Raw genomic sequence first — 25,679 nt, 5'->3', positions numbered from 1 at the left:
TCTGACGGTGTAGTCTTCTCGGGTTTGGATCGTCATGGCCGCTTGACCCAAGGCTGAAGGCTGTAATGTACTGAGCGTGTTTTCCCGTCCTCTCCTCAATCACTTTTTCTTTAAACGCCAACGCAAAGTTTACCGGGATACTTTTTTCCATTTGGTGTTGTTTTTATGACAAATCAGAATGCAACCCCCTCCAAGGAAGGTGAGTGGTCCCGTCCCGTTGTAAGCAGAGGCTACTTGTCTGCAAACGTCTCGACGACATGGTGCATGTTTGAATGTTGGAAATATTGGCTTTGTTACACTCAGATCACTTTGAAAATAAGTGTATTTCTTTATTTGCGGAGAGCTGTACTGCTTTGTATGACTAGATAACCAATTTTACATGCGGTGCTCCAAGGAATCTGCGAAAGAAAAAAACAACATTTTAAAGATGTGTCCCATGTGTATCCAATTTTGTGGGAAAATGAGAAAGCAACTTATTGTGAGAATGTGCTCTATTTGGTTGACTTCAAAGCAGACGCGTATTTAGCGGAGGTTAAGTAAAGATAGAGAAAGCGCACTGCTGTAGGAAAATGTTTATATGGGATCAAGTTACAGAAACATGGCTCAACCTTTCAAAAATGGACCATTTGTGTTCCAGTTAGTTTTGAAAAACACTTTCAATCATATGATGTTTCTTTGACAATGTGTAGACCAATTCGAGAATTTTTACGCATATTGTTATTTCTATTTATAATCTTTATATGTGATATACATTCATTATTTTTTATCGCGCCTCCGATGTATGTGGATTCGTCCTATCACGCTTCAGGTCATTATTATCTAAGGTTAAATCTACTGATTTGAATCGGGTGATGCACTTAGGATTGATGTTTAATGAATAATATAATAATATTTTAAATATCATGCAAGTAGGATATCATCCTAGCGCTGGATTGTTGTTTCCTCGAAGTTAATCTGTGAGGTTTTTTTCATCATTCCATTAAAGTTCATACAACAGTGTAATAAATGTTTACATATAGACAACGTTTATTGTTTGTAATTAGGAAATAGATGGTACGTTATCGTTATATACAATCCACATTTGATTTTTTTCTGCAGTTCATCGAGCAAAGCCTTACTAGTTGTAGGCTACTTGACAAAACAAGACACATTAAAACATATTGACCCATATAAGATGTAATTGTTAAATATCCAAACAAAGTGCTGAATAAACAATCATCGCTCTAGTTTGGGTATTTGTAGGATGAGTTAAGTCCCCTTAATACATATCAAATGATGAGGCTGTGGTTTAGCTCTATTGCCCCTTGTACAGCCTGTTCATCACGGGTTTTTTTTAAATTTAATAGGCTTCCTTATACCATGTCTTATCACTTTACAAGTGGCACATGATAACTTGGGACGAGGAAATGTTTAGGAGAAAGACTTATTTAACTTTCAAAATCGTAATATTTTTTCCAGTCTAGTCGCTTGTTATTTCCTTATCTTCCTCATTCAACATAATATCATAACATTGAGCCAATTGATACTGTGGAACCATTGTCGTAGTATACTAAGACAAGTCATTGAGAAATGCACGGAGAATGCAACAGCTGCTTTCGCCAAGAAAAAACTATGCTAAGTGATGATGACAGTGGTGATTACAATGGCAAATATATATACATATATAATGTATGATTGACATTATTAAACATTAATCTACATACCCTAATCAGAAATTAGGTGAACAGCCACCAAGCAAATCACTGCTTTAATAAAGGCCCTACACATCGCCTTTTTTTTTGTTGCTTTAATCCACCAATCAGGAACCTACCTTTACCTTAAAACTGTATAATGTAGATTGTTGTCCTCCACTAGCTGGTGTGTATTGATTGGTTATCGTCTGCTGTTCCGTCACACCCTGCTGGACTACTTGGCAAAAGCACCTTGGTTGGATGGATCCCCAATGTCCACAGTCTACATGGCATCCTTGAGCAAGATGCCCTTACCCCATTGTGCTCCTTAATGACTGAAATCACTGGATAAAAGATTCCTATTGCTCAAGAGTGCTTCATCCAGAGGGAGGTTATTTCTGTTTTTGTTACAATTGCTCTGGCAAAAATAAAATTCAGTTAAAACCTTTTAGAATATAAATTAAAACCATAAAGCAAAAGAATACAGCAAGTCAAAGATATGCTCATGAACACACACGTAAAAAAAGGATATGTGTTACGAAAAACACAGGCTGACGAAAAAGCAGAGACAATCATCTGCTTAATAACTCCTATAACAAATGTGTACAATATCTAAATGATCCACCCGCGTGCATGTGAACCAGGTGCGAGTGACCCAGGAGCTGAAGCAGACGCATGCTGAGCAGCTGAGCCGGTTACAAGTCAAACACCAGACGGAGTGTGACCTCCTGGAGGACCTCAGGTAAGGACAGTCCCGCTCAAGGGCTCTTATTTTGGAGGAGCAGAGTAGAGCCGTGGCACGGGTTGTTGTTTTGTTGTTTGCAGGGAGGGTGACGCAGTCATTTGGCCCTTAAAGGACATTAAATGTGGTTTCTGATGGAAATAGTTAAAAAAATACATACTTTGTATTTTGTTTAAAGGCTTTTTTAAAGGGCCGAGAAATAGCTGCGGAAAGTGATGATAGCATTTCCCTTGTCGGTCCGGTCTGCCATTGGTGGTTATTAAGAATTGAAGAGATCCTCCCACTTTTCTGGAAACAGCTGGAAGTGAAGGGTCACAAAGAACCTCCAGATGTTCTGGCTGCCCGGAGAAAAGGCACGCAAAAAAAGGAAAAGAAAGAATGAGGGAAAGAAAGAGAAAAAATATTGTAATTGGAGGGACAGAGAATGTGCGGATATGGAGGGGGAGGCTGGGGCGAGCGGACGCTGTGATAGCATTCTGTAGTCCTGCTCGGGAGATGATTCAGCAAAAATAAAAATGGAAAACAAGAACGAATTGAGTCTGGTTTCTGTCAAACATTATGGGGAGGGAGGAAAAGGCAAAAGATACCAGAAAAGGAGCTTGTGTGTGTGTGTGTGTGTGTGTGTGTGTGTGTGTGTGTGTGTGTGTGTGTGTGTGTGTGTATGTGTGGGTGTGGAAATAAAGGCTGAGTAATTCAACAAAGTACACACACGTAAACAGAAGGGGTCTTCATGCAGATGTAGGACTAGGCTCCAAGGAAATCAGACAGAAGTATTCTTTTCATTTTCTGGTATTTTTGGAGTGAAATTCAGAGGCTCATCGGACTTGCCCAGACATGATTTAATGACGTTGACGTGTAATATTGCGACTGCCTGGAGCTTTTGGTGTCTGGGGTCAATGACTGGGAGGTTAACATCAGATCCTTATTTAACGTCCCCCTTGTTAAGACTTCAAGACACTCCAAACACTGAAAGGGAGTTTTCGGTTACATTTTGTGACCTCCATGTCCTTCTTTTGTTTAACTGTACGTCACAGTTGCAGACAGAATGACACACAGAGTCACGGCAGTGTGGACCAGAAAACACATTTCTCTTCAGAAAGAATTCCTGAAGAGAAATGTGCTTGCAGAGGTGGAGCACTCATAGAAACATACTGTGTTCCTTCAGAGGTTCTTGGGGTTGGCTGGCTGTGAGGGAGAACGGGCTGTGTGTTATGACCTCCACCTCCCAACCCACTGTGATTATATTACTGAAGGAAGCACACAGAGAAATGCACACAGTTATAGTTTGGAAGCAAGTCATTGGCAATTGTAATTATTCCCTCATTAAGTTCGACTGACATTGGCTTGTTGAGGCATCTTGTTCTTTCTTTGTATTCCTCCAGGACTTTTAGCCAGAAAAAGGCAGCGGTGGACAGAGACTATGCCCAGGTGAGTGAGATCCTTTGCTCCTTCCCATTGGGGGCACGATCTAGGACATGAATCCAAACAACACACAACAACACAACCACTGTCAAAAGGGCTTCATCAACATCAAAACAGACCCTCCCCCCCCCCCCCCCCCCCCCCCAAAAAATATTGCGTCACATATTCACCAGGTTCAAACACTTGTGTGTGTTCTTACGCTGTGGTGCCAGGAAAAATGTCGCTATTCATCTTGCGGTCATAGAACTAGATCCATTCACGGGAACCCCAAACCCCAACAGAGAGGCCCACCATGTCGGCCACACCCCGGCCCCGACTCAGTCCCACCCTGGTCGTGTTATTCTGCCCTGGCTTACCTGGGATGTCCCTCCCCCCCCCCCCGTCCCCCCCAAGCCAACCACTACCCAAAAACCCTTTTTCGCTCTCCTTGACTCTGTTCCGGCTTTGCAGGCCGGTGTGGAATGTGCAGCGCTGATGTTAGAAGAAGGTGGAGGCATTGAGGAGGGGGGGGGGGGGGGGGGGAGTGATGGGGAGGGAGGGAGCTCCACTTCTTTAGCTCCAACCCTGAGCCAATATCATCAAACCGTGCATCCGCGGCACGCGCGGCCCGCGGCACCGGCAGCGGTTGCATACAGTTTAGCGCATGTAGGACTTGGCCAGGGGCCCCTGGAAGTGAACCGTGTGGAGTTGAGCTTCCTCAGGGCGGCTGCTCCCTGACTACTGTCATTACAGCCGCTTTGATTGACTGGGGCTTTATGCACCTGTTATAAGTGCTGACGTGTTGCCTTCATTGGGGTCCATGGAGATGGCCCATGTGGAACTAGGTTTGAGAGTTGTTTGTCAAGCAAGTTCAGCTTTGCTATTCTACAATGTAGCAATGTGTGCCCTACCGAAGCTGGGTTTACGGATGAAGAGCGTTCACAAAATCATCTTATATAAATGAACAAGACAAACTCATAAAGCATTGATGCTTTCAGTGTTGATGCACCATTAACTATAGTGTTCATGCTGCATTAATTCGCGTGTTAGCTCCACATTAACTACGCTGTTCACTGCGTTAATTATGTTGTGAACGCTGCGTTAACTATGTTGTTATTGCTGACACCTCCTTCCCATTGGAAATGGGTACTGGTTCTAAGAAATGTATTAATACAATATTAATTCATGGATATGTTTAAATCCAGCTGAAGAACATTGAGTCCAGGTCGTAAGGCTCATATGAGACTGTGGCATTTACTATGGTCCCCCTAAAAGTCACCTAACCTTCACGGTGTTCATTTCAACGCAGAGGTTAAAGGTTGCGGTTTCCACGAAACGCTTAACTATGTGCTTCATGCCAGTGCGCACAAAAACGTCTCCGTGTTGACGTGGCTGTGTTTTGAAGGTATTTCGCGTCCGAGCTTTACTTTGTCTGCATTTTCAAGACGCTGCAGTTGGTCCTAATGAATCACGTGCGGGCGCGTCCCAGTCCTACGTGTTCTCCCTCCTTCCTGGTGACCTTTGACAAGCTGACCCGCCGAGAAGCCAGAGGGCGGGAGAAAAAAGGGATGACACTGCACTAAAGCAAATAAAGGATGTTGTTGTGGACGACATGGCACAGAACAGCTGTATCCGTTACTGTCAAGCCTCTGAAGAGCGATGCAATCTGGATGCACCGCATTCAGCCTGATGAAGTGTTGCGCCTGATTGCAGAGAGAAACGCTGAGACTTTCGAGACGCTATTTGTTTTGAGAAAAGTGCCAGACAAGCTTTTGTCTGGCAGAAACCTTTTTATTTGATTAAACCTTTTGTTTAGCCAGGTAGATCACACGTTGAGATGAAATGACCCAAACAGTCTTTAGTAATGGCGACCTGGCCAAGGGGGCTGCACTGCACAGGCTTAAATACCGCTTGAACCAGCAACAGAAAATACAACCTTTCGGCGATATTCCACGTTTGCCGCTAGAAGTTGCAAAAGACCTCCTTTGCTCATTGGTTCAAAGACCCATTTTTGAATGTGCTGTTTGTTTGTTTGTTTGTTTGTTTGTGTTGCCCTCTCCTCTGCATCCCCTCTTTGAGACAGTTTTTGTCCGGGCGATGTGGAAGTAGCAGGTGTCTTCACTGGGTGTCAATGGCGCCCTGTGTGTCTGGTGGCCCGCGAGCCCTTGCAAGCGTGCCAGTTATGTGATCAATTAGACACCGGCCGCACGATAGGGCTTGAATCAAAGTGGGTCAGGGCGGCTCTGAAAACCCCAACTCCCCTTTTTAGTCCCCCCGCGCCCCCTCTCCCCTCTCCTCCTCTTCCCTTACAGCTGCCGCTGTTTGATATTCAAATCACAGGGAGCAATAAAATGACCCCCACTGTGTGTGGCTCTTCCTCTGCATCTATCGCCACATCCCCCCCCCCCCCCCCCCACCACCAAAGCCTAACCGCCTCGTCTACCTCCCCCACCTCCGTAACATCGACCCCCCCCCCCCCGACTGCGTCTGTGTGACTCCCCACAATGAAGAGGTTTGTGGCGGTGGGAAGGAGCACCCGACAGCAGAACCCCTCAGCAGGGGGTCTCACCCCTCCTGGGGGGGGGGGGGGGGGCACAGCCAGCCGTTGTAACTCATGCTTCAAGCTGTAACCACGAGGAAACATTGATAGGTGTGCCCTCCTCCGAGTTGTTCGTAGGTAGGTCAGAGTCGGGGTTCGAGTTGTGCATCAACTTTATTGCACGATCACAACGTGAGAATTGTAAGATTAACGGATATTCGAGATTAGATCTTTATTGTCCATTTCTGGAAGTCTGGCTTGGGCCTCACAGTAGGAACACAGTACAAACCCATATAACGCAACAAAACATCACAACATTCCCTCGGTGGAATGACCTGTGACACTGTCTCCGGGTGGCGACTCAGAGGTTGCCCCAGGAGTCTCCCGCAATCCCCTTGGCTCTTTGAAGCTGGGGGGGAACCCCACACTTTATAGTCCCAAGGTCAGGGGGGTCAGTGTCTCCTGGGAGAGGAGGAGTCCTGCGAGGCCATTCACCGTGCATCCTGCTGCTTACAGGCTCTCCAGAAACTGGCCAACCAGTACCTGAAGAAGGAATGGCCAGACCTGCCGGCGGACGAACCAGCTGATCAAAGGTCAGTGTTCACGGCCCCTGCTGGCAGAGAACTTGGTTTGTGTCCGTAGTGATAATGAGGCCAGGCTTGGAATAAGATGATTTTGGTTTCACGGTGGAATTTGTCCATTCATTCATCCAGTCTACGTTATAGAACCTGGTGGTCCGTCGTAATAGCCGTTGTAATAACCCTAAAGGGAAACTCGTGGAACTGTAATGCAAATGAAGCGACAGCTTTGCATGTTCCACGGTCTTCACAGGCTTCAACTCGTCATCCATTATCAGGATTAGCAGTCAGACCTGCAGCTGAGTATGCAAAGTGGACTGAGGTCATCACAGAGCGTGTATTCATTGGCGGACCTCTATCATGACTAACACAGGGCTAGGAACAAACGCGGAAGGAGGACGGGAATATGTTTGTGTGTGCAAACCAAAACCACTGCAATATCACAAATCAGAACAGAGCGTGTGTGTGTGTGTGTGTGTGTCTGTGTGTGTGTGTGGGGGGGGGTGGGTGGGTGGTCTCCCGTGTGTGTGTGTGTGTGTGTGTGTGTGTGTGTGTGTGTGTGTGTGTGTGTGTGTGTGTGTGTGTGTGTGTGTGTGTGTGTGTGTGTGTGTGTTGATGGTCTCCCTTGTGTGTGTGTGTGTGTGTGTGTGGGGGTGGGTGTGTTGATGGTCTCCCGTGTGTGTGTGTGTGTTGATGGTCTCCCGTGTGTGTGTGTGTGTGTGTGTGTGTGTTTGGGTGTTGACTCTGCCCCCTCCCCAACAGGAACATGTACTGCGTGTGGAGGTCCTACCTGGAGGGCACGGTGCAGCTGAGCCAGACCCGGACCAGCGCCTGCGACCTCTACAAGGCCCAGGTGGCCGAGCCGGCCAAGGCCGCACGGCTCCAGAAGGACCTGGAGCTCCGGAAGGTACCTTTAGACAAGGGGAGGGGGGTGGCTGTACTGTTCTGGGGTTATTCGAATGGGCCATCTGGATGAAGCCCCCTCAAATGTGTCCTGCAAAAGAGATTACTTAGTATATTCCAACGTTTTTTCATGTCTACGTTGTATTCTAATGGATACTTCATTGGGGTCACTTGAGCATCAGATAAAAGGTTCAAGTGGTTCCGCCTTATCTCTAACATATCTCCTCTGTTTAATGCCCAATATCCATGACCCATTATCCACACGCTCAAAGTTCAATCTCTCTGTAAACTGATCCCAGTCCAGTGTTACCGCGGAGCCTCATTGTAGCATGATGACCAGTGCCGACGTGAACCCTTGTTTTCTTTCTGAGATCAAGGGTCTCAATGTCCCCAGAATTGCCTTTTCCGAAACTACTGACTTATTGCGCGTCAAGATTGACCTGACTGACTAAACAGGGCATTGCCATACGACTACTTTGCAAAAGTTTATATCACAAGTAACAAATTTCTACTGTCTCTCGGCAGTCAATTGATTTTTCGAATGATATTGGTAACGGATGTTGTAGTGAAGAAAGGCGAGATTGCCAAGATCATTTAAATACTAAGGCCAGTACCATCCTTTATCTCATCTTCAGAACCCTGACTAGTCGTATGGGGTTTAACTCGCTCCAGAACTCACAGATGCATGCTGTCCTGTCCTCTTAGCCTATAAGAACACCACAGGTCATCTGTCAATCACCGTTCTGGCTATTTGTGTAGCTGCCTGTTTGTATTTGTACAGCTGTGCTCAAACTGTTACAAAACTGACAGCTCCTTTTTTGCCAAAAGAGGAACATTGCAGCGAGCCAGGTCTAACAACCCCCCCCCCCCCCCTTCCTCCAACTGTATTTTATTTATGAGAACTTCAAATGACATTAGCATTTTGGCCTATTGTTTTATTAACCAAGCACACAGACAAGGTCTGCCTGCCATAAAAGCCGCAGCCCATTCCAATTGCTCTCGTGCGTATCATTAATGCACCACTCTACTTGTGATCTGAAGAGGTGATTGAAGCCACTGTAGGATTTCTGATAATAGGATTGGATTGTTCTTTATGTGGCTATGTGTGTGTGTTAGTAGTGTATATGCTTCATCTCTTCAGATTATCTTTGGTTATCGTTTCCACACATCTATTTGAATGACATTTTATGAAATGAACGCGGTGCTTTCCTGACCCATTCCTCCGGTGTCTGCCCAGTGTGTGGAGCAGCTGACGGAGGTGCAGGCGGGGCTGCAGGAGTCGGTGAAGGACCTCAGCAAGAGCAGGAAGAAGTACCAGGAGACGGAGGTCCTGGCCCAGGCCGTGCGCGAGAAGGCCGAGCTGGAAGCAAAGTATGCGCTGCTCTTATCTGCCGACCAATCAACCACAACGCAGGCACACTGGGAATTTCTTACAATTCGTAGGATAGTGTTTCAGACACAGTGTCTGACACTGAACTGGACACCAACCCCTTGACCAAAGCAGGCGTATGCTTTTTGTTGTTGGCTGCAGGGGACCTAATTTACTACAGTTCTGCTATTGATTGTGTCTGTTTTGTTGTTTTTAAGTGTTGGGTGAATATTCTCAGGGGAAGGTTTTCCCCTCCCTTTCACAGCGCATTGGGGGACATTTTAAAAGTATTTAGAATATATTGGATGTCACATCCGATAAATGGACGTTGGGTGAAATTCTGATGCAATATGCTTATTGTCCTGGAATGTACTTTATTCTCTCACATCCCTAAAGTAATTACGCTTTTGGTTTCTGCTTGCTTTGCCTGCCCGCATTTCATCATGTGGCATACCACGGTTTTATCATTGGCGGGCTGAAAGCCAATCAGGGGGGAACTTTGTTACAACATAACTATTACTCATAGTGCATAGATCAGCTGAATTGTGCAACCCGAGCACGCTGATTAGTTAGCGTGCTTCATTTTGGAGGTGCTCTACTACAACTAAAACAGATGCAACACTTTAGAGAATAATGCACATACGTCCTACCTGTGTTCCTCTCAGGTCTAAGCTGAGTCTCTTCCAGTCCAGATCTAGTCTTCAGAGGGCTAGTGTCAAGGTAAGCAAATAAACTCAAGGAGCAACAAGGAGTGTTGCAATATTTAGAGCCAAAGAACCAACCTCAGGTCACGTCTCCTCTCACAAAACCCAAACCGCATGCGCGCATGAATCCATGCCCGACATTCTGTCGTTCTTTACACCCCTCCTGAGTGGGGCCTAACGTTGATGTGTCAACCGTGTCCCTGCAGCTCAAAGCCAAGAGGAGCGAGTGCAACTCCAAGGCCTCGCACGCCCGCAACGACTACCTGCTCACGCTAGCCGCCGCCAACGCTCACCAGCAGCGCTACTACGAGAACGACCTCATGGACTGCATCAAGGCGAGTGTGTGTGTGGGTGCACCTGCTGTTGTGTGTGTGTGTGTGTGTGTGTGTGTGTGTGTGTGTGTGTGTGTGTGTTCAGTGTGTTTGTGTGTGTCTTAACATTTTAGTCGTTTAACACTAAAACCCAAAGCACTCAAACGCAAGATAGTTTTTGAGAGTTTTCCCGTCCAAAATAGACAGAGTCTGACGCGAAGCGGGCAAAAAAACTGCAGCCCTGCTACATTCACGCTCCGTGTCTTTTGCTCCGTTAAAACGATATGATTCAATTTATTTTCCATGTTCCATGTGCTCTGGCCTTAACTGACTGAAGTTAAAATTGAGGCAGAGTGCTGCACAACGTCATTTGAAATAAATCACTGGAGAGAGTGTGCACAGTAGCTCTAGGAACCAGAAGGCCTGCTGCATTTTCTATTTTTTAATGAGTGGATATAAGGAGAGATAGACCATAGGTAGGTAGGTAGAGGGTTGGATGAACGTCTGGAGGGGACGGATGGAGGTATTGGAGCTGTTCCTCAGAAGCCTCCCTGCGCAGACAGTCACAAGGCCGGCTCGTGTGTGTTTGGTCTCCCAGGTTTTGGACGGAAGGATCCACGAGCAGGTGAAGGACTACCTAGTGTCCATGTGCCAGACGGAGCTGGACACCTACCAGGTGGTGCACACCACCTTCAACCAGCTCCTGGACAGCTCCAAAGAGGTGAGCAGGACTCCCCCCACCCGTGCTTCACCCCTGCTTGTATTCCGATTAAAGCTGGGGTAACCCTAAAGCCTCTTCATCTGAAGTAGTCGTTTACCCCCCGATACTGTTATTATTAGTGTTTGGTCAGAACAGACGAATAGAGACAAAAAAGACAAGTATAAAACCCAAATCCTAGACCAGATATCTCAAACTCAAGGTATCCCCATTATCGCTATCATATCAATGTTTCATTTTACGCGTCTCCACTCTCCAAACGTTCACATCCGAGTCCCCAGCGCTTCATGTTGTTGTCTTAGGCGAGCCATGCAGATCACTACCCCCTGCCCCATCGTCTCCCCGTACATGTCTCTAATGAGTCGAGAGGCTTGGGTTACCCTCCCCATCTCGGATGGCACCGCCGGCTCGCCCAGTCACCTGAGCTCCTGGAGGAGGGCTCAACTTGACACTCAAGCACCCAGGGTCCACCCAGGCCAGTGTGTCTGTGTCTCAGGCAGACGGCGAGGGCTGCCATGTGGCCGCTCCGACACCCTGTCTTGTTTGACCCCTATTTCAGCCCAACCGCCTCGTGTACTTTCCATTCAGCCGGACTCCTGCCCTACAATAGAAGGAACCCACACACACACACACACACACTCTCACACACACACACACACACACACACACACACACACACACACACACACACACACACACACACACACACACACACACACACACACACACACACACACACACACACACACACACACACACACACACACACACACACACACACAATGTCGTTGTGTGCATGCATGTGTGTGTTTGTTTATGTTTTTGGGCCATCTGTTCTATCAGTTGGTGAAAGTCCCTCTAACTAGCCTTAGCAGGATCTCAGTGGACTCGGTGGAGCTAGCCAATCCAAGTCTTGGTCATTGTTCTCTCTCGCATCTGTCCATTCAAAAAATATCACACAGGTCAAATGATTTTAATTTAATTCCAGTTCAGTGTATCCCTTGTGCAGCACCAAAGCAAGATTATATTCACTTTCAATTAGTGTAGTTCAGCACACTTTCGCTTTTTTAAGTTCTCTCAGGGAAGGACTTCAAGCCCAAACCCAAATCAAAGCATTAACGTGGACCCCAAGGTTGTGAACCTAAAGGATCTCTCTGTAAAGGATCTCCTCTCCATCCAACAGGTGCTGCAGGAGTTCCACCAGCAGCTCTTTGTGCAGAGGAACCCCACGTTCCACAAGGCTCCGGACTTCCTGTTCCAGCCCAGCGACTCAGACACGGTAAGCCCTCCGCCCGAAGGACCCTATGGACCGGGGCACAGTCACGCGGTGACCAGCAGGAAGTCAACGGTAGTTCAGTTGTTTCCCTTTATTCACCCCAACCGTGCTAAAATACGACGTGCAGGATAAGGGAAACAAGAACCCAAGGCCACGGAGAAGGACATGGAGAAGCTTTTGTTTTTTTTTGCAAACACATTTCCCTAAGACCTGCCATCCAACCCCAGAGCACCACCCCCTGCGTTCTCATGGTCAGACTGGCCGCAATAGGTGTAGCTGTGTCGGGGTGGGTCGTTGTGCGTGACATAAAGGTTAACGAATATCAGAGGAGAACCGAAATGTGGAACAGTCCAACAATAGGGGGTACTAAATCAGACACTAACGGTGACCTACAGCGTCAACATTGGCGTGTGTGCCGTCGCACTTCCCTCACAAAAAGTCCCTCATTTATTCCAGCGCTGCTTACGTCGGCGCGTGGCTTCCCGTGCCGGTCTACGACCTCCTCGGTGTCTCTCAGGTCAGGGCCTCCTGCGCCAGCTCTGTGCGCCCGTGCCCCTACAACCCCCATCCTCCCCCATCCTCCCCCCCCCCCCCCCCCCCTTGCCTCCCTACCTCCACCTCCTCTTCCCCCCCCCCCACCCAGCCCCAGTCAGCTGGACACACTGGACAAGTTGTTTGGAGAAAGCGGCGCGACTGCTGCATGCACACGTTGTTTTCGTTGGGAGTCAAACAAGCGGCCGCCTGTTCCCTAAAGAAAACATTAGTCATGGAGAGGTGCCCAGACCGTCCACCCCCCCCCCCCCCCCACCCTAACCACGCCCCGCCCACTTTACACCCCCCCCCCCCTCCCTCCACCACCCTATACAGCATGCAGCCGCTGAGCCAGATCGAGGGATCCGGTAGAGAGCAGTGACGGCGGGTGGGGTGGATGGACGGTGGGTGGGGGTGAGGGCGGGTCAGAGGGGCCGGTGGAGCCGAGCCCATCTGCAAAAAGGGGGCATTGTAAGAGGGCCTCAACTGAGCGCGCTCACAGCCCAACTCCTCCTGCGCACACAGACACACACACACATGCACAAACACAACACACACACACCCCCACACACACACACACACACACACACACACACACACACACACACACACACACACACACACACACACACACACACACACACACACGTGCAGATAACACACACACAGAGGGACAGAAAACACAGACACACACAGAACGCACACACAGATACACAAGAAAAAGACACACAGAGCACACACACATGCATACATACACACACACACAAACATACACACACACACACGCACACACATTTATGCCAAACAAACATGCATGCATACATGCGGGAGTTCAACATGGCCGTGGAGTCTCTCCGGGGAAAACTCGTGGCCTTACAGCCAGTTCCTGCTTGACAAACCTTCTCACATAACTCCTCAACCTGGGCCCTTTATATCCCTATTCCCACCATGACCCGTTCTGTGTCTCATCACCTCGTAGCCCAGTTAGCCCACACAACCGTACCTTTCTCAGGTAGACTACTTTTGGTGGCTGCGGGAATGAGTTGATTTATTCCTTGCATGGTATTTTTAGGGATGTCTGACCAGTTACTGCAGAGGATTCAGCATGAACAGAATTAGCACTAGCTAGCCCTTAAACAAATGTCGCACCGCATGTCCGGCAACCAACAGATCAACACCCCTCTCCCATAAGGAGCCTGCTTGGGCGATAGGAGAACTGGCTGATTGAATATGAATTTTGTTACAGATAAAACAAATCTTCAATAAGAGGGCATTAGAATTGAATTGATTCTTACACCAAACCATTATCATTCACCATAAGATAGATAAGATAATACAATATAGACATTTAGAGATCTTGGTGAGAGCTCAAGCTTTGGTCTGGACATAGCTGTTAAACATACTGTTTCCTGATTTCCCAGGATTCAAACCTTAAATGATCTCAAAAGAACAAAAGCGACCAAAAACAGGATTTAACTAACTTTGTCTCTGCTTGTCCTCTCTTTACACTTTCAATTCCTCGGATGAATGACACAGAATCTCTGCGCTCAAAGCCACGGGGTTAATCTCAATGACTCAGAACTGGGGTATGAATATCCTGTGCCATCCCAAATGCCCTTTCATCCACTAACGCGAGGCCTCAGGCATCCCTCCCATGAAGGGAGTGAACCAGCGGGCGACTGCAGCTCGAATCACTGCCGCACGAGACATGTGCCGAGCGTCACGGTTATGAAACAAAGCGTGTGGGGATGAGTTGTGGGTTATATGGAGGATGTGTCGTTTTGGAGGAAAGACCACGGAGAAGGCTGAAGCCATGTGTGGCGGAGCTCGGCTCTGGCCCGATGGGGGAACGCAACAGTTCTGCTTTATGTTTTATAGTTCCCACGTGGCCAAGCCATAATTCACACCATGATCGCTTTTGTCTTGTTTTTGACATCAAAGCAACACGAAAGGCCTGTACATGCAATAATTGCCATTGTGCAGTCCTGGTATAGATGAGGGGCCGCAGCTGTATAATAATATGTCCTAACAATGATGTTTAAAATATTTCAATACGTTTTAGGGTTTTGGTCTAATGTCATAGCTTAAATGATCATACATTTCAATATAATCCATTCTGAAACAGTGGATATTCAATAAATAAGACTACGGTATATTTATTCATCATTTACCATTTAGGGAAAAACAACATTTAATTGTGCTGATTGCTATTAGCTGTATTAATCTCTCTTGTATCTCTCCTCTCTCTTGCTCTTTCTATCTCCCTGTCTGTGACGCACTCCCTCCCTCTCTCTCTCTCTCTCTCTCTCTCTCTCTCTCTCTCTCTCTCTCTCTCTCTCTCTCTCTCTCTCTCTCTCTCTCTCTCCCTCTCTACTTGCTCTCCATCCTATGTCTCCCCACCCGCCTGCGTCCCCAGGTGGTGCAGCTGGAGAAGGAGGGTGGCACGACGGAGGAGCACAGCCTGGACAAGGAGGCCCGCAAGTGGGCCAGCCGCGTGGCGCGAGAATACAAGAGCATCATCCACACCCAGAGGGTGAGAGAGAGAGAGAGAGAGAGAGAGAGAGAGAGAGAGAGAGAGAGAGAGAGAGAGAGAGAGAGAGAGAGAGAGAGAGAGAGAGAGTGAGAGAGAGAGAGAGAGCTAGAGAGAGAGAGAGAGAGAGAGAGAGAGAGAGAGAGAGAGAGAGAGAGAGAGATGCTTTCCATTTATTTTGTTGCAACATCACTGCTAAATCAGACCTCCCACGACAACCACAACCCCACCAGTATAACAAGTCCATTACTCAATATTGAACGTTTTACTCATAGCAATGTCAAAAAGAACCGTTGGCACTTCATGTAAGTGCTTAGGAATGGTTTGTGAACCCCCCCATTCAGCCAAGCTTTCTTTCTTTCTTTTCTCTGCCTCTCCTCATACACAGGAAGTAATGCTTCCAAGACTTAAAATGAGCTGCGCTTATCAACAGTTTAATTTTCACATCTGTTGCCAAGTACTGTTTCAGCAAGATATTTTTAACTTGGTGGTGACTGACGAATCAATCAATTGCCGCCAAATAATGCTAAACACACTGAAAGGCCCTTTAAAGAGAGGGTCCAAACACTGTCCTGAAAGCCCAGAAAACACAGGTTATCACTTCTTATTGGTTATCAGCTTGCAGCAATTGGAAGCAGCTTGGGAACAGCTGATTCCATAAAGAGCGCTGAACCAGAGATAGATTTTCTGAAGAAAATAACAATTTCAAACCCAAACAGTTGCATTCTTTCAGGCGAATATGCTCCCCTCCCCAACCCAGATTCAAAACTATATGTGAGAAAGGTCATAGTCTGACTTACAATAATCTGAAAAGTGTGTGTAATGTAAACCAGGAGGTAATAAAAAGACCAACGGCGATGTGTAAATGCGTGAACATGGACTTGACACGTGATATTGAGAGAGGTTTTATTCCATCGGCCTTCCTCTCATCAGAGGTCTGTTATCTGGGCTCTCTGGATAACTGATAACAGCTCTGTCCAAACTCATAGATCAAATGCTTCCAGTAATCCAGAGGAAGACATCCTTTCCCGAAACCAGGAAATGAGTCACTGTTTCTCTAGCCTGGTTCATAACTTTTACATTCGGGGGTTGTTTTTTTTGATGCTTTGTTTGTCTCGCGATCTCTTTATTTTTTTTCTCGTTAATTTTTTGGATGACATTTTTTTAACGGTCAAGTCGCGGCTAGAGTGGTGGATTGTGTGTGTGTGTGTGCGCGTCTCTCTTTACAGTTTGTATTGTGTTTGTTGTTCTGTGGGCAGGCCTTGGAGGAGTACGGCACTCAGGAGAGCTCAGAGCAGAACATCAGTGAGATGGAGGCCAAGACAGAGGCCGCCAGGCAGAACCTACGCAAGGCAGAGGTACTGACCCCGTGACACTAACGTACCACACTGAAACCAATCGGAAATACTCTGTAAGACAGAGGAACCATTGACGAGGGACTCCTATCACAGCATAGTGTTTACGTGGTTAGGTGGTTATGTGTTTGTATTTGCGTTTCCTGTGCGTGTGCAAGCTATTGGGTGAACACTTTGACCACTTTGTCTGGCTCCTTTTGTCCTGTACATCTTACGCCACCTACTGGTTGCAAAGTGTAATATCACTTTGCAAGGGAATTATCCCTTGCTGGCCTTAGAACATTTAATTGGTCACACTTCATAATAAGGGTACAATAATTAACCATTATTCATCAAATAATAATAAAGATAATACAGTTATTAGCCTTAACTGACATTTTTTTAACAGTTAAACCTGGTAGGGGGGTAAGGGGATTTGCTCAAGGATGCCTCCACGTTAGTCTGGAGGCGTTGGGGATTTGCACCCAAAACAATTAAGTTGTGAGTCAAACACCTTAAACACTAGATTATCCTGTACAAGACTGTCCTTCCAGTGCTGCAGAGCTATACAAAAACAAACAATATGTCAGCTCCTCTCTGGCCCTGTCCACACACAAAATTAGAATGCAAAACAGGTTAGAGATATCCATAAAACTTAAATTGCCGTTAAAAAACTGAAATGCTGTCAGCTAGGGTTGTCCAGCTTGCCCGGTGATAAACAATATGGACACTTGGACAACTTCCTTTGTTTACCTCTTGGTGCTTATGCGCTATGGCAACAATGACAAAAGCCTTCACAGCATACGTAATTCCATGCATGTCGCGAGGTAAAGCAGTCCATTCATAAGTGGTCACGGGAGATGCTTGTTCACAGAGGGTCTCAAACACTGTGGATTTATCTGGTTACAAGATCTGAGCCCTGTCTATTGTGTCACACACGCACACACACACACACACACACACACACACACACACACACACACACACACCCACACACACACACACACACACACACACACACACACACACACACACACACACACACACACAATGGTCTCAGTTGTGAAACCCCCGGAATAAATGCAGCCCTCTGATTGGTCGTGGTCTGACGTGACGCCCACTGTGTTGTCCGCGCCGACAGACGGTGAAGGTGAAGGCGGAGGCCCGCCTGGACCTGCTGAGGCAGGCGGGGGTTGCCGTGGAGACGTGGCTGAAGAGCGCCATGAACCAGGTGATGGAGGAGCTGGAGAACGAGCGGTGGGCCAACCTGGGACCCCACGACCCCTCGCTTTCTGTAAGCACACAGTACCAGCACCACGAGCACACAGTACCAGCACCACGAGCACACAGTACCAGCACCAAGAGTACACAGTACCAGCACCAAAGGCACACAGTACCAGCACCAAGAGCACACCGTACCAGCACCAAGAGCACACAGTACCAGCACCAAGAGCACACAGTACCAGCACCAAGAGCACACAGTACCAGCACCCAAGAGCACACAGTACCAGCACCACGAGCACACAGTACCAGCACCAAGAGTACACAGTACCAGCACCAAGAGCACACAGTACCAGCACCAAGAGCACACAGTACCAGCACCAAGAGCACACAGTACCAGCACCAAGAGCACACAGTACCAGCACCACGAGCACACAGTACCAGCACCAAGAGTACACAGTACCAGCACCAAGAGCACACAGTACCAGAGCTACACAGACCAGTACCAATACCAGTACCAAGAGCACACAGTACCAGAGCTACACAGACCAGCACCAATAGCACACAGTACCAGAGCTACACAGACCAGTACCTATACCAGTACCAATAGCACACAGTACCAGAGCTACACAGACCAGCACCTATACCAGTACCAATAGCACACAGTACCAGAGCTACACAGACCAGTACCTATACCAGTACCAATAGCACACAGTACCAGCACTACACAGACCAGTACCAATACCAGTACCACTATAAACAGTACCAGCACTATACAGACTATTACCAATGCAAGTAACAATATAAAACAGTACCAGTACCAATAGAACACCGTAGCAGTACCACAGTACCAGTACCAATATCACCCAGTACCAGTACCAACACCAACCAAATCAGTTCCAGTCCAGTACCAGCCCCAGCACAACACAGACCAGTCCAGTACCAGCCCCAGCACAACACAGACCAGTCCAGTACCAGCCCCAGCACAACACAGACCAGTCCCCAGTACCAGCCCCCAGCCAAACACAGAACCAGTCCAGTACCAGCCCCAGCACAACACAGACCAGTCCAGTACCAGCCCCAGCACAACACAGACCAGTCCAGTACCAGCCCCAGCACAACACAGACCAGTCCAGTACCAGCCCCAGCACAACACAGACCAGTCCAGTACCAGCCCCAGCACAACACAGAGCAGTCCAGTACCAGTAGCAACACTAGCATCGGTCCTGGTGTTGTTACATAACTAGAACTCATGCAGCAACACTGCAGCAAACCCGTACAACTCTGTCAACCTCACCCCCTGTTGCTCTGCTCCCTGTCGCTCCTCAAGGGCCCGGCTGACTTTGAGCGTGAGGACGAGGAGGAGACGGAGGACAGCGGGGAGGCCCTGGACGACAGCAGCTCCAGCCCCTCCAGCACCCTGAGGAACTACCCTCTCACCTGCAAAGTGCTCTACTCCTACAAGGTAACCCCTGTCTCAGAGAGGGGAGACCCTATGGTTATTCAGACACCAGAGCCGTCTATTGATTGAAATGTTTCATTTTTTTCTATTTGTTGTCTTGTCATCTTATGCATCCACATTTTTATTCATTCAACATTATTCTTGCACTTTAAACCAAATAACCATCATGAACTAATGTTCATGTTGTCTATTGTAGTGTTTTTTTTAAATAAGAGTGAGAGAAATCTTGAGGGAAAACTCCAGCTCTTCTGCATTGGTGTGCAGTTTGAGGTTAACGTTCTCATGGCCCCCCTCTGCATCAGTCGTGCCAGCCAGACGAGCTGACCATCGAGGAACTGGAGGTGTTGGAGGTCATCGACGATGGAGATATGGACGACTGGGTCAAGGTACACCAGATTATTCTAACTCATGGTCAAAGGTGAAGGATCTGGCAATGACATTGCGAATGCCCTGATATACTTAAAACTCAGTCAGAATTTATGTGTTCCCATAGACTGTCATGCTGCTGTTAAGCACAGCAATTTGTGACAGGGTACAATATAGTTTAGATATTTGGGCTGAGACGAGACGCATTTACATGTGTTTTTTAACCATATGCAGGCATGAGTATAATGGAACATAGAGAATGGGAAAGTGTGTAGATTGTGTAGTTTGGCTGATTATCCTGCACATACTTGAATTGATTTGATTGCAAACCTGCCATTTTGTCAGAGCGAACACGCTAATTTTGATTGCATTTTAAGTATATCAGGGCCTTGAACCCAGTTAAAGAACAGTTCTTGGATCATATGTTTATGATTGTTTTCTTACACCGGAGTCCAACATTAAATATTTAAGTGCAATTAGTTACAAAAAGGAAACACAAAGAGTACAGCGTGTAAAGAAAAAGAAAAAAAATCATATTTTGCCACAAATGTTTTAAATAACCTTATGAACATGCACACATCTTATAAATTAACATATACACATTGCATAACCATACCAAACATGCACACACACGCACAAAACACGTTCAACCATCTCTGCTGAGACCTCCACGCCGCTCTGCTCTCTGCTCCGCCACCAGGCCAGAAACCGCAGCGGGCAGGTGGGCTACGTCCCGGAGAAGTACCTCCAGCTGCCCTCCTCCAACAGCCTGCTGAGCATGCTGCAGTCCCTGGCCGCCCTGGACGCCCGCTCCCACTCCTCCAGCAACTCCACCGAGCCAGAGCTGGAGCCCGCCCCGGCCGCCGCCGTCAACGGAGACGCCAGCGGTGAGACACGGCGCTTCCTGCCTCTTATCCACGCCACCGGGCTACTCTTGGCTCGTTCAACCTCAACCTGAATGTATCACTACCTGGTTCTCCTGCATATTGGGTGAAGCATCTCTTATGTTGTGAATAGAGATTTGTCGTGAATAGAGTCTCCTATTGCATCATGGGAATAGAAGACTAGATTCAATACCCGAGTGCTAACAGGGCCTTAGTCAGGGGCTAGCATAGCTAGGCATGTACTATAACTATGCACACAAACCTTCATGAAGACACAAAATGATGTATGCTGTTGTCATAGGGGTTTAATGAGCTTTTGTAACCTTTTACTTAGAGCCATTGAAGACCCCACTATTCAGCTTTCCCCTTGTGTTATTTCAGATTGTACACAAATACCCTGTTGACACCCTATATTGACCAGCTCTTCTCAAGGCCCCCTTTTTTTTTGTAGGAAGACTGTAGGATGGCCATTTACCTTGTCCAATCATATTTGCAAATCTAAATCCAATATTGTTAGAAAGGATGAAATGCATTGCCTCATCCGATCCCCCCCTTAGCGAGTCACATTAAGGATCTTGATTACGGAGATGAAAATATATTGTATTACAATCGGGACGGACTGGGCTCATGGAGCATGGAGTATCAGCTACGACAAGATGATGACCTCTCTCTCTCTCTCTCTCTCTCTCTCTCTCTCTCTCTCTCTCTCTCTCTCTCTCTCTCTCTCAGTGTCGTTTGCCAAGGCGCTGTACGACTACGCGGGTCAGACGGAGGACGAGCTGTCCTTCCCTGAGGGCGCTATCATCCGCATCATGAGCCGGGAGACGCGGGAGGACGACGGCTTCTGGGAGGGCGAGTTCAACGGGATGGTGGGCGTGTTCCCCGCCGTGCTGGTGGAGGACCTGACCTCCGGCGGCGGCGGCGGCGCCAGTTCCCCCAGAGAGGACGGAGACGCGCCCAGAGACACCAGTGCACAGGTGGTCAGTCTGCCAGCAAGCACACACACATACAGGGTGAGACGTACACACACAGATAGACTCACACACGGACACCACTGCACAAGGGATGCCACACACACGCACACACACGCGCACACACACACACACGCACACACACACACACACAGATGAACACACAGATGAACACGCGCACAAACACACAGATGAACGCACACACAGGTCCTAACGCCTAAGATCCCCCCTGTGCTCCCTGCAGGCCCCCACCTCTCCGCTGGCGTCCACACCGGTCGCCAGTGACCAGTCTCCCCGCAGTCCCTTCCAGCCGGGGCCCTTCCACAGCAGTCCCTGCCAGTCCAGCCCCATCCAGACGCCCACTTCCCTGGGGGCCTCCCCCCTGTCCAGCCCCTCCAGCACCGCTGCCTCCTCCCCCATCGGCCGCCCTCCATCCTACTCCAATGGACACCACAGGGTCCCGCCCGTGCCCCTGAAAAGCCCCCTCCAGAGTAAGAGCGCTGGGCTTTGCCTCTGTGAACCCCATCTCCGAATGATTTTCAATGCGTTGTGTTGTGTTTATGCTGAGCGTGTTTGATGTGTCTCTCCTTCCTCAGGTCCATCTCCAAGTTCTTCTCAGCCCCCCAAATACCCTGTCAATGCCTCTGGAACCATTCGTCCTGTGAGTTAACATGTCGGGGGGGGGGGGGGGGGGGTTGGCTAGTTTTTCAACATTGCATTTCATTGAAGTCGGTTTTTATTTGAACATTTCAAAAATTCTTCAGAAAAAGAATATATATTTTGCAATGAGTTGCGAAACTGCCGCCAGGGTTAGTTTATTAGGGCCCGAACATCAAAGGAATGTTGTCCTTGACGCGGGGCAGCAGATCTCCGCGGCAGGGCTTCAGAGAGTTGTTTCAGCTGTTCCTTCCACGGGCAGTGTGACTTTAAATACACAGTACGCCCTCATGTCTCACCACTTTCCCTCCGGCAGTTCTGGCTTCTTCCACGTTAGCAAGCGTTTTCTAGTAGCCGAGGCAGAGCAATGCTAGAAAACCTCGGTCGGATCGACCTCAATCAAAGTATAACAAGAAGTGATAATACAACGTGTAGAGAAAACTGCTGGAGCACCACAGTCCAATAGCAGGGTACACGGTGAGGCCCACAATGCACACTGTATAATAGCCTTGATTGGACAGCGTAGGAGAATGACATATTGACATGTTGCTCCTGTTCGAACTCCTTGCGATCGGAAAGGGACTTGGACGTGTGCAGGCGATGACAAAAATGTAACCGTCAGTGTTTTTTTTAGCGGCTGGATCTCTAACATCTGTGTGGCCACCAGGTTCGAGCTGCCCCGCCCCCCCCGAAGCAGCACCCCCGTGGGCAGGTGAAGAGGAGGGAGGAGGTAGAGATCACGCTCGTCTAACGGGGAAACTAAAGCGAAAGCTCCAACGCTTTACAAACACATCTCCATATTAACGCCCGTTGGGCGCCGGCGGCAAAACAAGGGGACGCCTGGTGGATTAAGCCCCTCCCTCCCTCCTGGTCAACCAATGGAAACTCCCGGCTCCCACTCTCTCTCCCTCAGCAGGATGGATCATCAGTCTACTCTATGAGGCTTTGCCAGTATGTGTTTTTTCTCTAAATAGCCTTTTCTACATCTTTGTCCCATCGGCATGCTCTTGAAAGCGTGGTGGAAAGAACAACTATGTGCCTTTACCTTTTTACAAACCTTTATTCAGTCTTCTACTTTTTCGGTTTTCTACTTCTTCTAGGTAAACGGTTTACTATATTCGAGCGATACCTTGTGGTTCCTTCTGTGACTCTATTCATGTCTCTCCTGTTTTCCTCTTATTGAACTGTATCTTCTTATCACACTAATTGTTATTTTTATAGTCAGGCTTTGAGTCTCGTTACCTCGTTAAAAATAGGAAAAGGCAGAATAATTACTATGCAGTGAAGAGTCTTCTGGCGGTGGTAGAAGATGTGTTGTCGCTATACATGTGGAAAACAGACCCCAGTCACAAAGAGGCTGGCCCTCTTTTTAAAGAAAAAACAAAACTAAGGGAAAGTGGCAATTGTAGTTCGAAGTGGTTTCATTGGGAAATAATCCTTTCTGACTTTGATAGTGAGATCAGGATCAAGTTTCGTACCGTTAATTGTATTTTTGATACACCCCCCCCCCCCCCCCACAACAAACACACCCACATTTAACATTGTTTTCTAACAGCAAATTCTATATTTTCTAGCTGAAGGATATCCGAACGACTATATATTATGTCAATTCTTTCACTGTGTTGTAAAAGTTAAAACTCTAGATTTGTCCTTCATACAAATAGACTAACATAGGCCTTAAGTAGATGGGTTATAGGGGAGTAGTACAACGGCCAGGAGTTCAGCAGGCGGATGCGGCCCATGACAGTGTTTATCCAGGCTGTTGGACCGGTGGCGTAGAGAGAGACGCAGGGCCTGACTCCCGCCTCTATGGCGGGGAAAACCTCCCGAGCTACGAGCTGCTAGCTGGCTATCCAGTGGAAATGTATATAGGCTATATATATACTAGCGAACATACTGAAGCACTTTCTGAGATATTTTGTGTTGTTTTTATCCCTTTTCAGTATTGCTGGTTGGTCTCTTTTGTGGACACTCCATCGTTTGTTCTATTTTTCTTGTTTAGACATTTCAGTTTACCAGTTATATAGGTATGATATTGTTGTCTTTTTTTTTTATTGCCCTAGAATTATTTAGCCTTTAAATAGCCATATTATAGGGTATTTTGTTGAGATTTGGGTATTATATTTCATCGTATTTTGAAATAATTATCGTTTACAGAGAGCTCGGAGATGGATATTGACAACTTTAAAAATAAATCTATTGAGACAAAAGTAAATTTGTTCAGATTAAAAAGATATCCTTCAGCCTTGTTGCTGTGTTCTCGTTGATCTCGTTGAGATCTGAATGTCATCAAACTTGTTTTTGAAGTTTACATTTACCCTGTTCTATATAAAGATCAAAAACCATTTTCCTTTCCCAATAAAAAAGGGAATTATTAACGTCATGTTGATCCTGGTAACAAATTGTATTATTTTGGGTAGGGGGGGGGGGGGGTTATTATCTGAAACTGAAATTCAGTTGGAAACTGCCCACAATGTCAATGTAACGCAAACTCTACATAAGTTGAGCATTACAGTTCAGTGGATGATAAACTGTATTTATTGTGGACAAAATGTGAAATAAAATTAGTTGAAATAAAATGCATACTTGTTTCTATGTTTTCATTGCAGCCTTGCTTTCTTAAGTACACAAGATTGAGAAAGAGAGTAAGAATAGAAAATAGACAATTGGTTTGTCTGCAATGTTAAGCGATGTGGGTGAAGAATGGTAAGAGAGACAAGGGGTAGAGACGGGTATACATCTAGGGAGGTAAGAGATGTAACATGTCTCTTCCTTCCAAACTATAAAATTACACTCTGCAGAAAGACAGGTTACTTCTATTTATTATTTGCTTTAAAAGGATTTGATGACACAAATTCTAGTTGACTCAAATTGATGGATCTCATTCCAGAAAACTGCAGCTCTTTGTCCATAAGAAGGTCTCTCTGAAAGGATTACATGTTCCTGAGATGCTTTTAAGACATCACAAATAAATACCCAGTTGGCCAGGGCCAGAAGCTATGAATTGATTGATTTATTGAGGGATTATTGATTCAACATCAACACCAAGAACACTTAACACTACTCGGTCAGAAATGAAGACTAGTGGGCTGGCCACCATAGTAACCGTTTATAATTGTACAGAAAAACAGATGCACAACAAACATTTTCAGGCAACAGAATAAAATTCAATCGAAGCCAAAGTACAGTTAAAAACAAAAAATTACCTGGAAGTACACTTTTAAAATAGTCAATCTAAAAATTTAGAATCTGCGTTAGCTTCTCAAACCCAACAATTAATTGTTGGGAGTGTGAGATAATGTGATTTCTCTAACTTTTTCTAGGCGCTCCGGCACACTCTGCTGGATATTAGGGGAACTTCTCTTCAAACCCTTTATATAGTTCAGTGTGTTGTCGCTATACATGGTTCGGGACTAATGTATATGCACGGGTAATTTGGTACTACCTGTACCAAGTTATATCTGAAACAAATGAGCCTACCTGTATCTAAAGATTTGGATCTAACTATATGT

General features: G+C 46.9%; 1 protein-coding gene across 4 annotated transcripts; it reads left to right on the top strand.

Moving 5' to 3' along the window:
* si:ch211-176g13.8 (F-BAR and double SH3 domains protein 2) lies at positions 1-25,350 on the top strand. Of its 4 annotated transcripts, none has more exons than XM_056594382.1 (20): positions 1-199; positions 2,315-2,412; positions 3,795-3,840; positions 6,869-6,945; positions 7,693-7,837; positions 9,071-9,204; positions 9,868-9,922; positions 10,113-10,241; positions 10,816-10,938; positions 12,119-12,214; positions 15,159-15,275; positions 16,532-16,630; positions 17,748-17,900; positions 19,158-19,292; positions 19,592-19,675; positions 20,356-20,542; positions 21,269-21,516; positions 21,755-22,001; positions 22,107-22,171; positions 22,835-25,350. In XM_056594382.1, exons 1-20 carry the CDS (start codon positions 179-181, stop codon positions 22,916-22,918), a joined length of 2,343 nt encoding a protein of 780 aa, XP_056450357.1. In that variant the 5' UTR covers positions 1-178; the 3' UTR covers positions 22,919-25,350. The 4 variants fall into 4 exon arrangements, with proteins under 4 accessions (XP_056450357.1, XP_056450356.1, XP_056450355.1 ...); XM_056594381.1 differs by having other exon boundaries at positions 21,269-21,519; XM_056594380.1 differs by having other exon boundaries at positions 21,269-21,552.
* The last annotated feature ends 329 nt before the right edge of the window (positions 25,351-25,679 follow it).

Source organism: Gadus chalcogrammus, chromosome 7 (assembly GCF_026213295.1).
Source record: "Gadus chalcogrammus isolate NIFS_2021 chromosome 7, NIFS_Gcha_1.0, whole genome shotgun sequence".
In the NCBI taxonomy this organism is placed as follows: domain Eukaryota; kingdom Metazoa; phylum Chordata; class Actinopteri; order Gadiformes; family Gadidae; genus Gadus; species Gadus chalcogrammus.
Note: the sequence above shows the minus strand (reverse complement) of the source record. Positions and strands in the feature narration are given on the sequence as shown.

Excerpts from the sequence above, each read along its gene's own strand:
- si:ch211-176g13.8 (XM_056594380.1), top strand. The coding sequence starts at position 179 with ATGCAACCCCCTCCAAGGAAG. Across the intron at positions 2,413-3,794 it reads GACCTCCTGGAGGACCTCAG|GACTTTTAGCCAGAAAAAGG; the intron begins GTAAGGACAGTC and ends GTATTCCTCCAG. Across the intron at positions 22,172-22,834 it reads CCTCTGGAACCATTCGTCCT|GTTCGAGCTGCCCCGCCCCC; the intron begins GTGAGTTAACAT and ends TGTGGCCACCAG.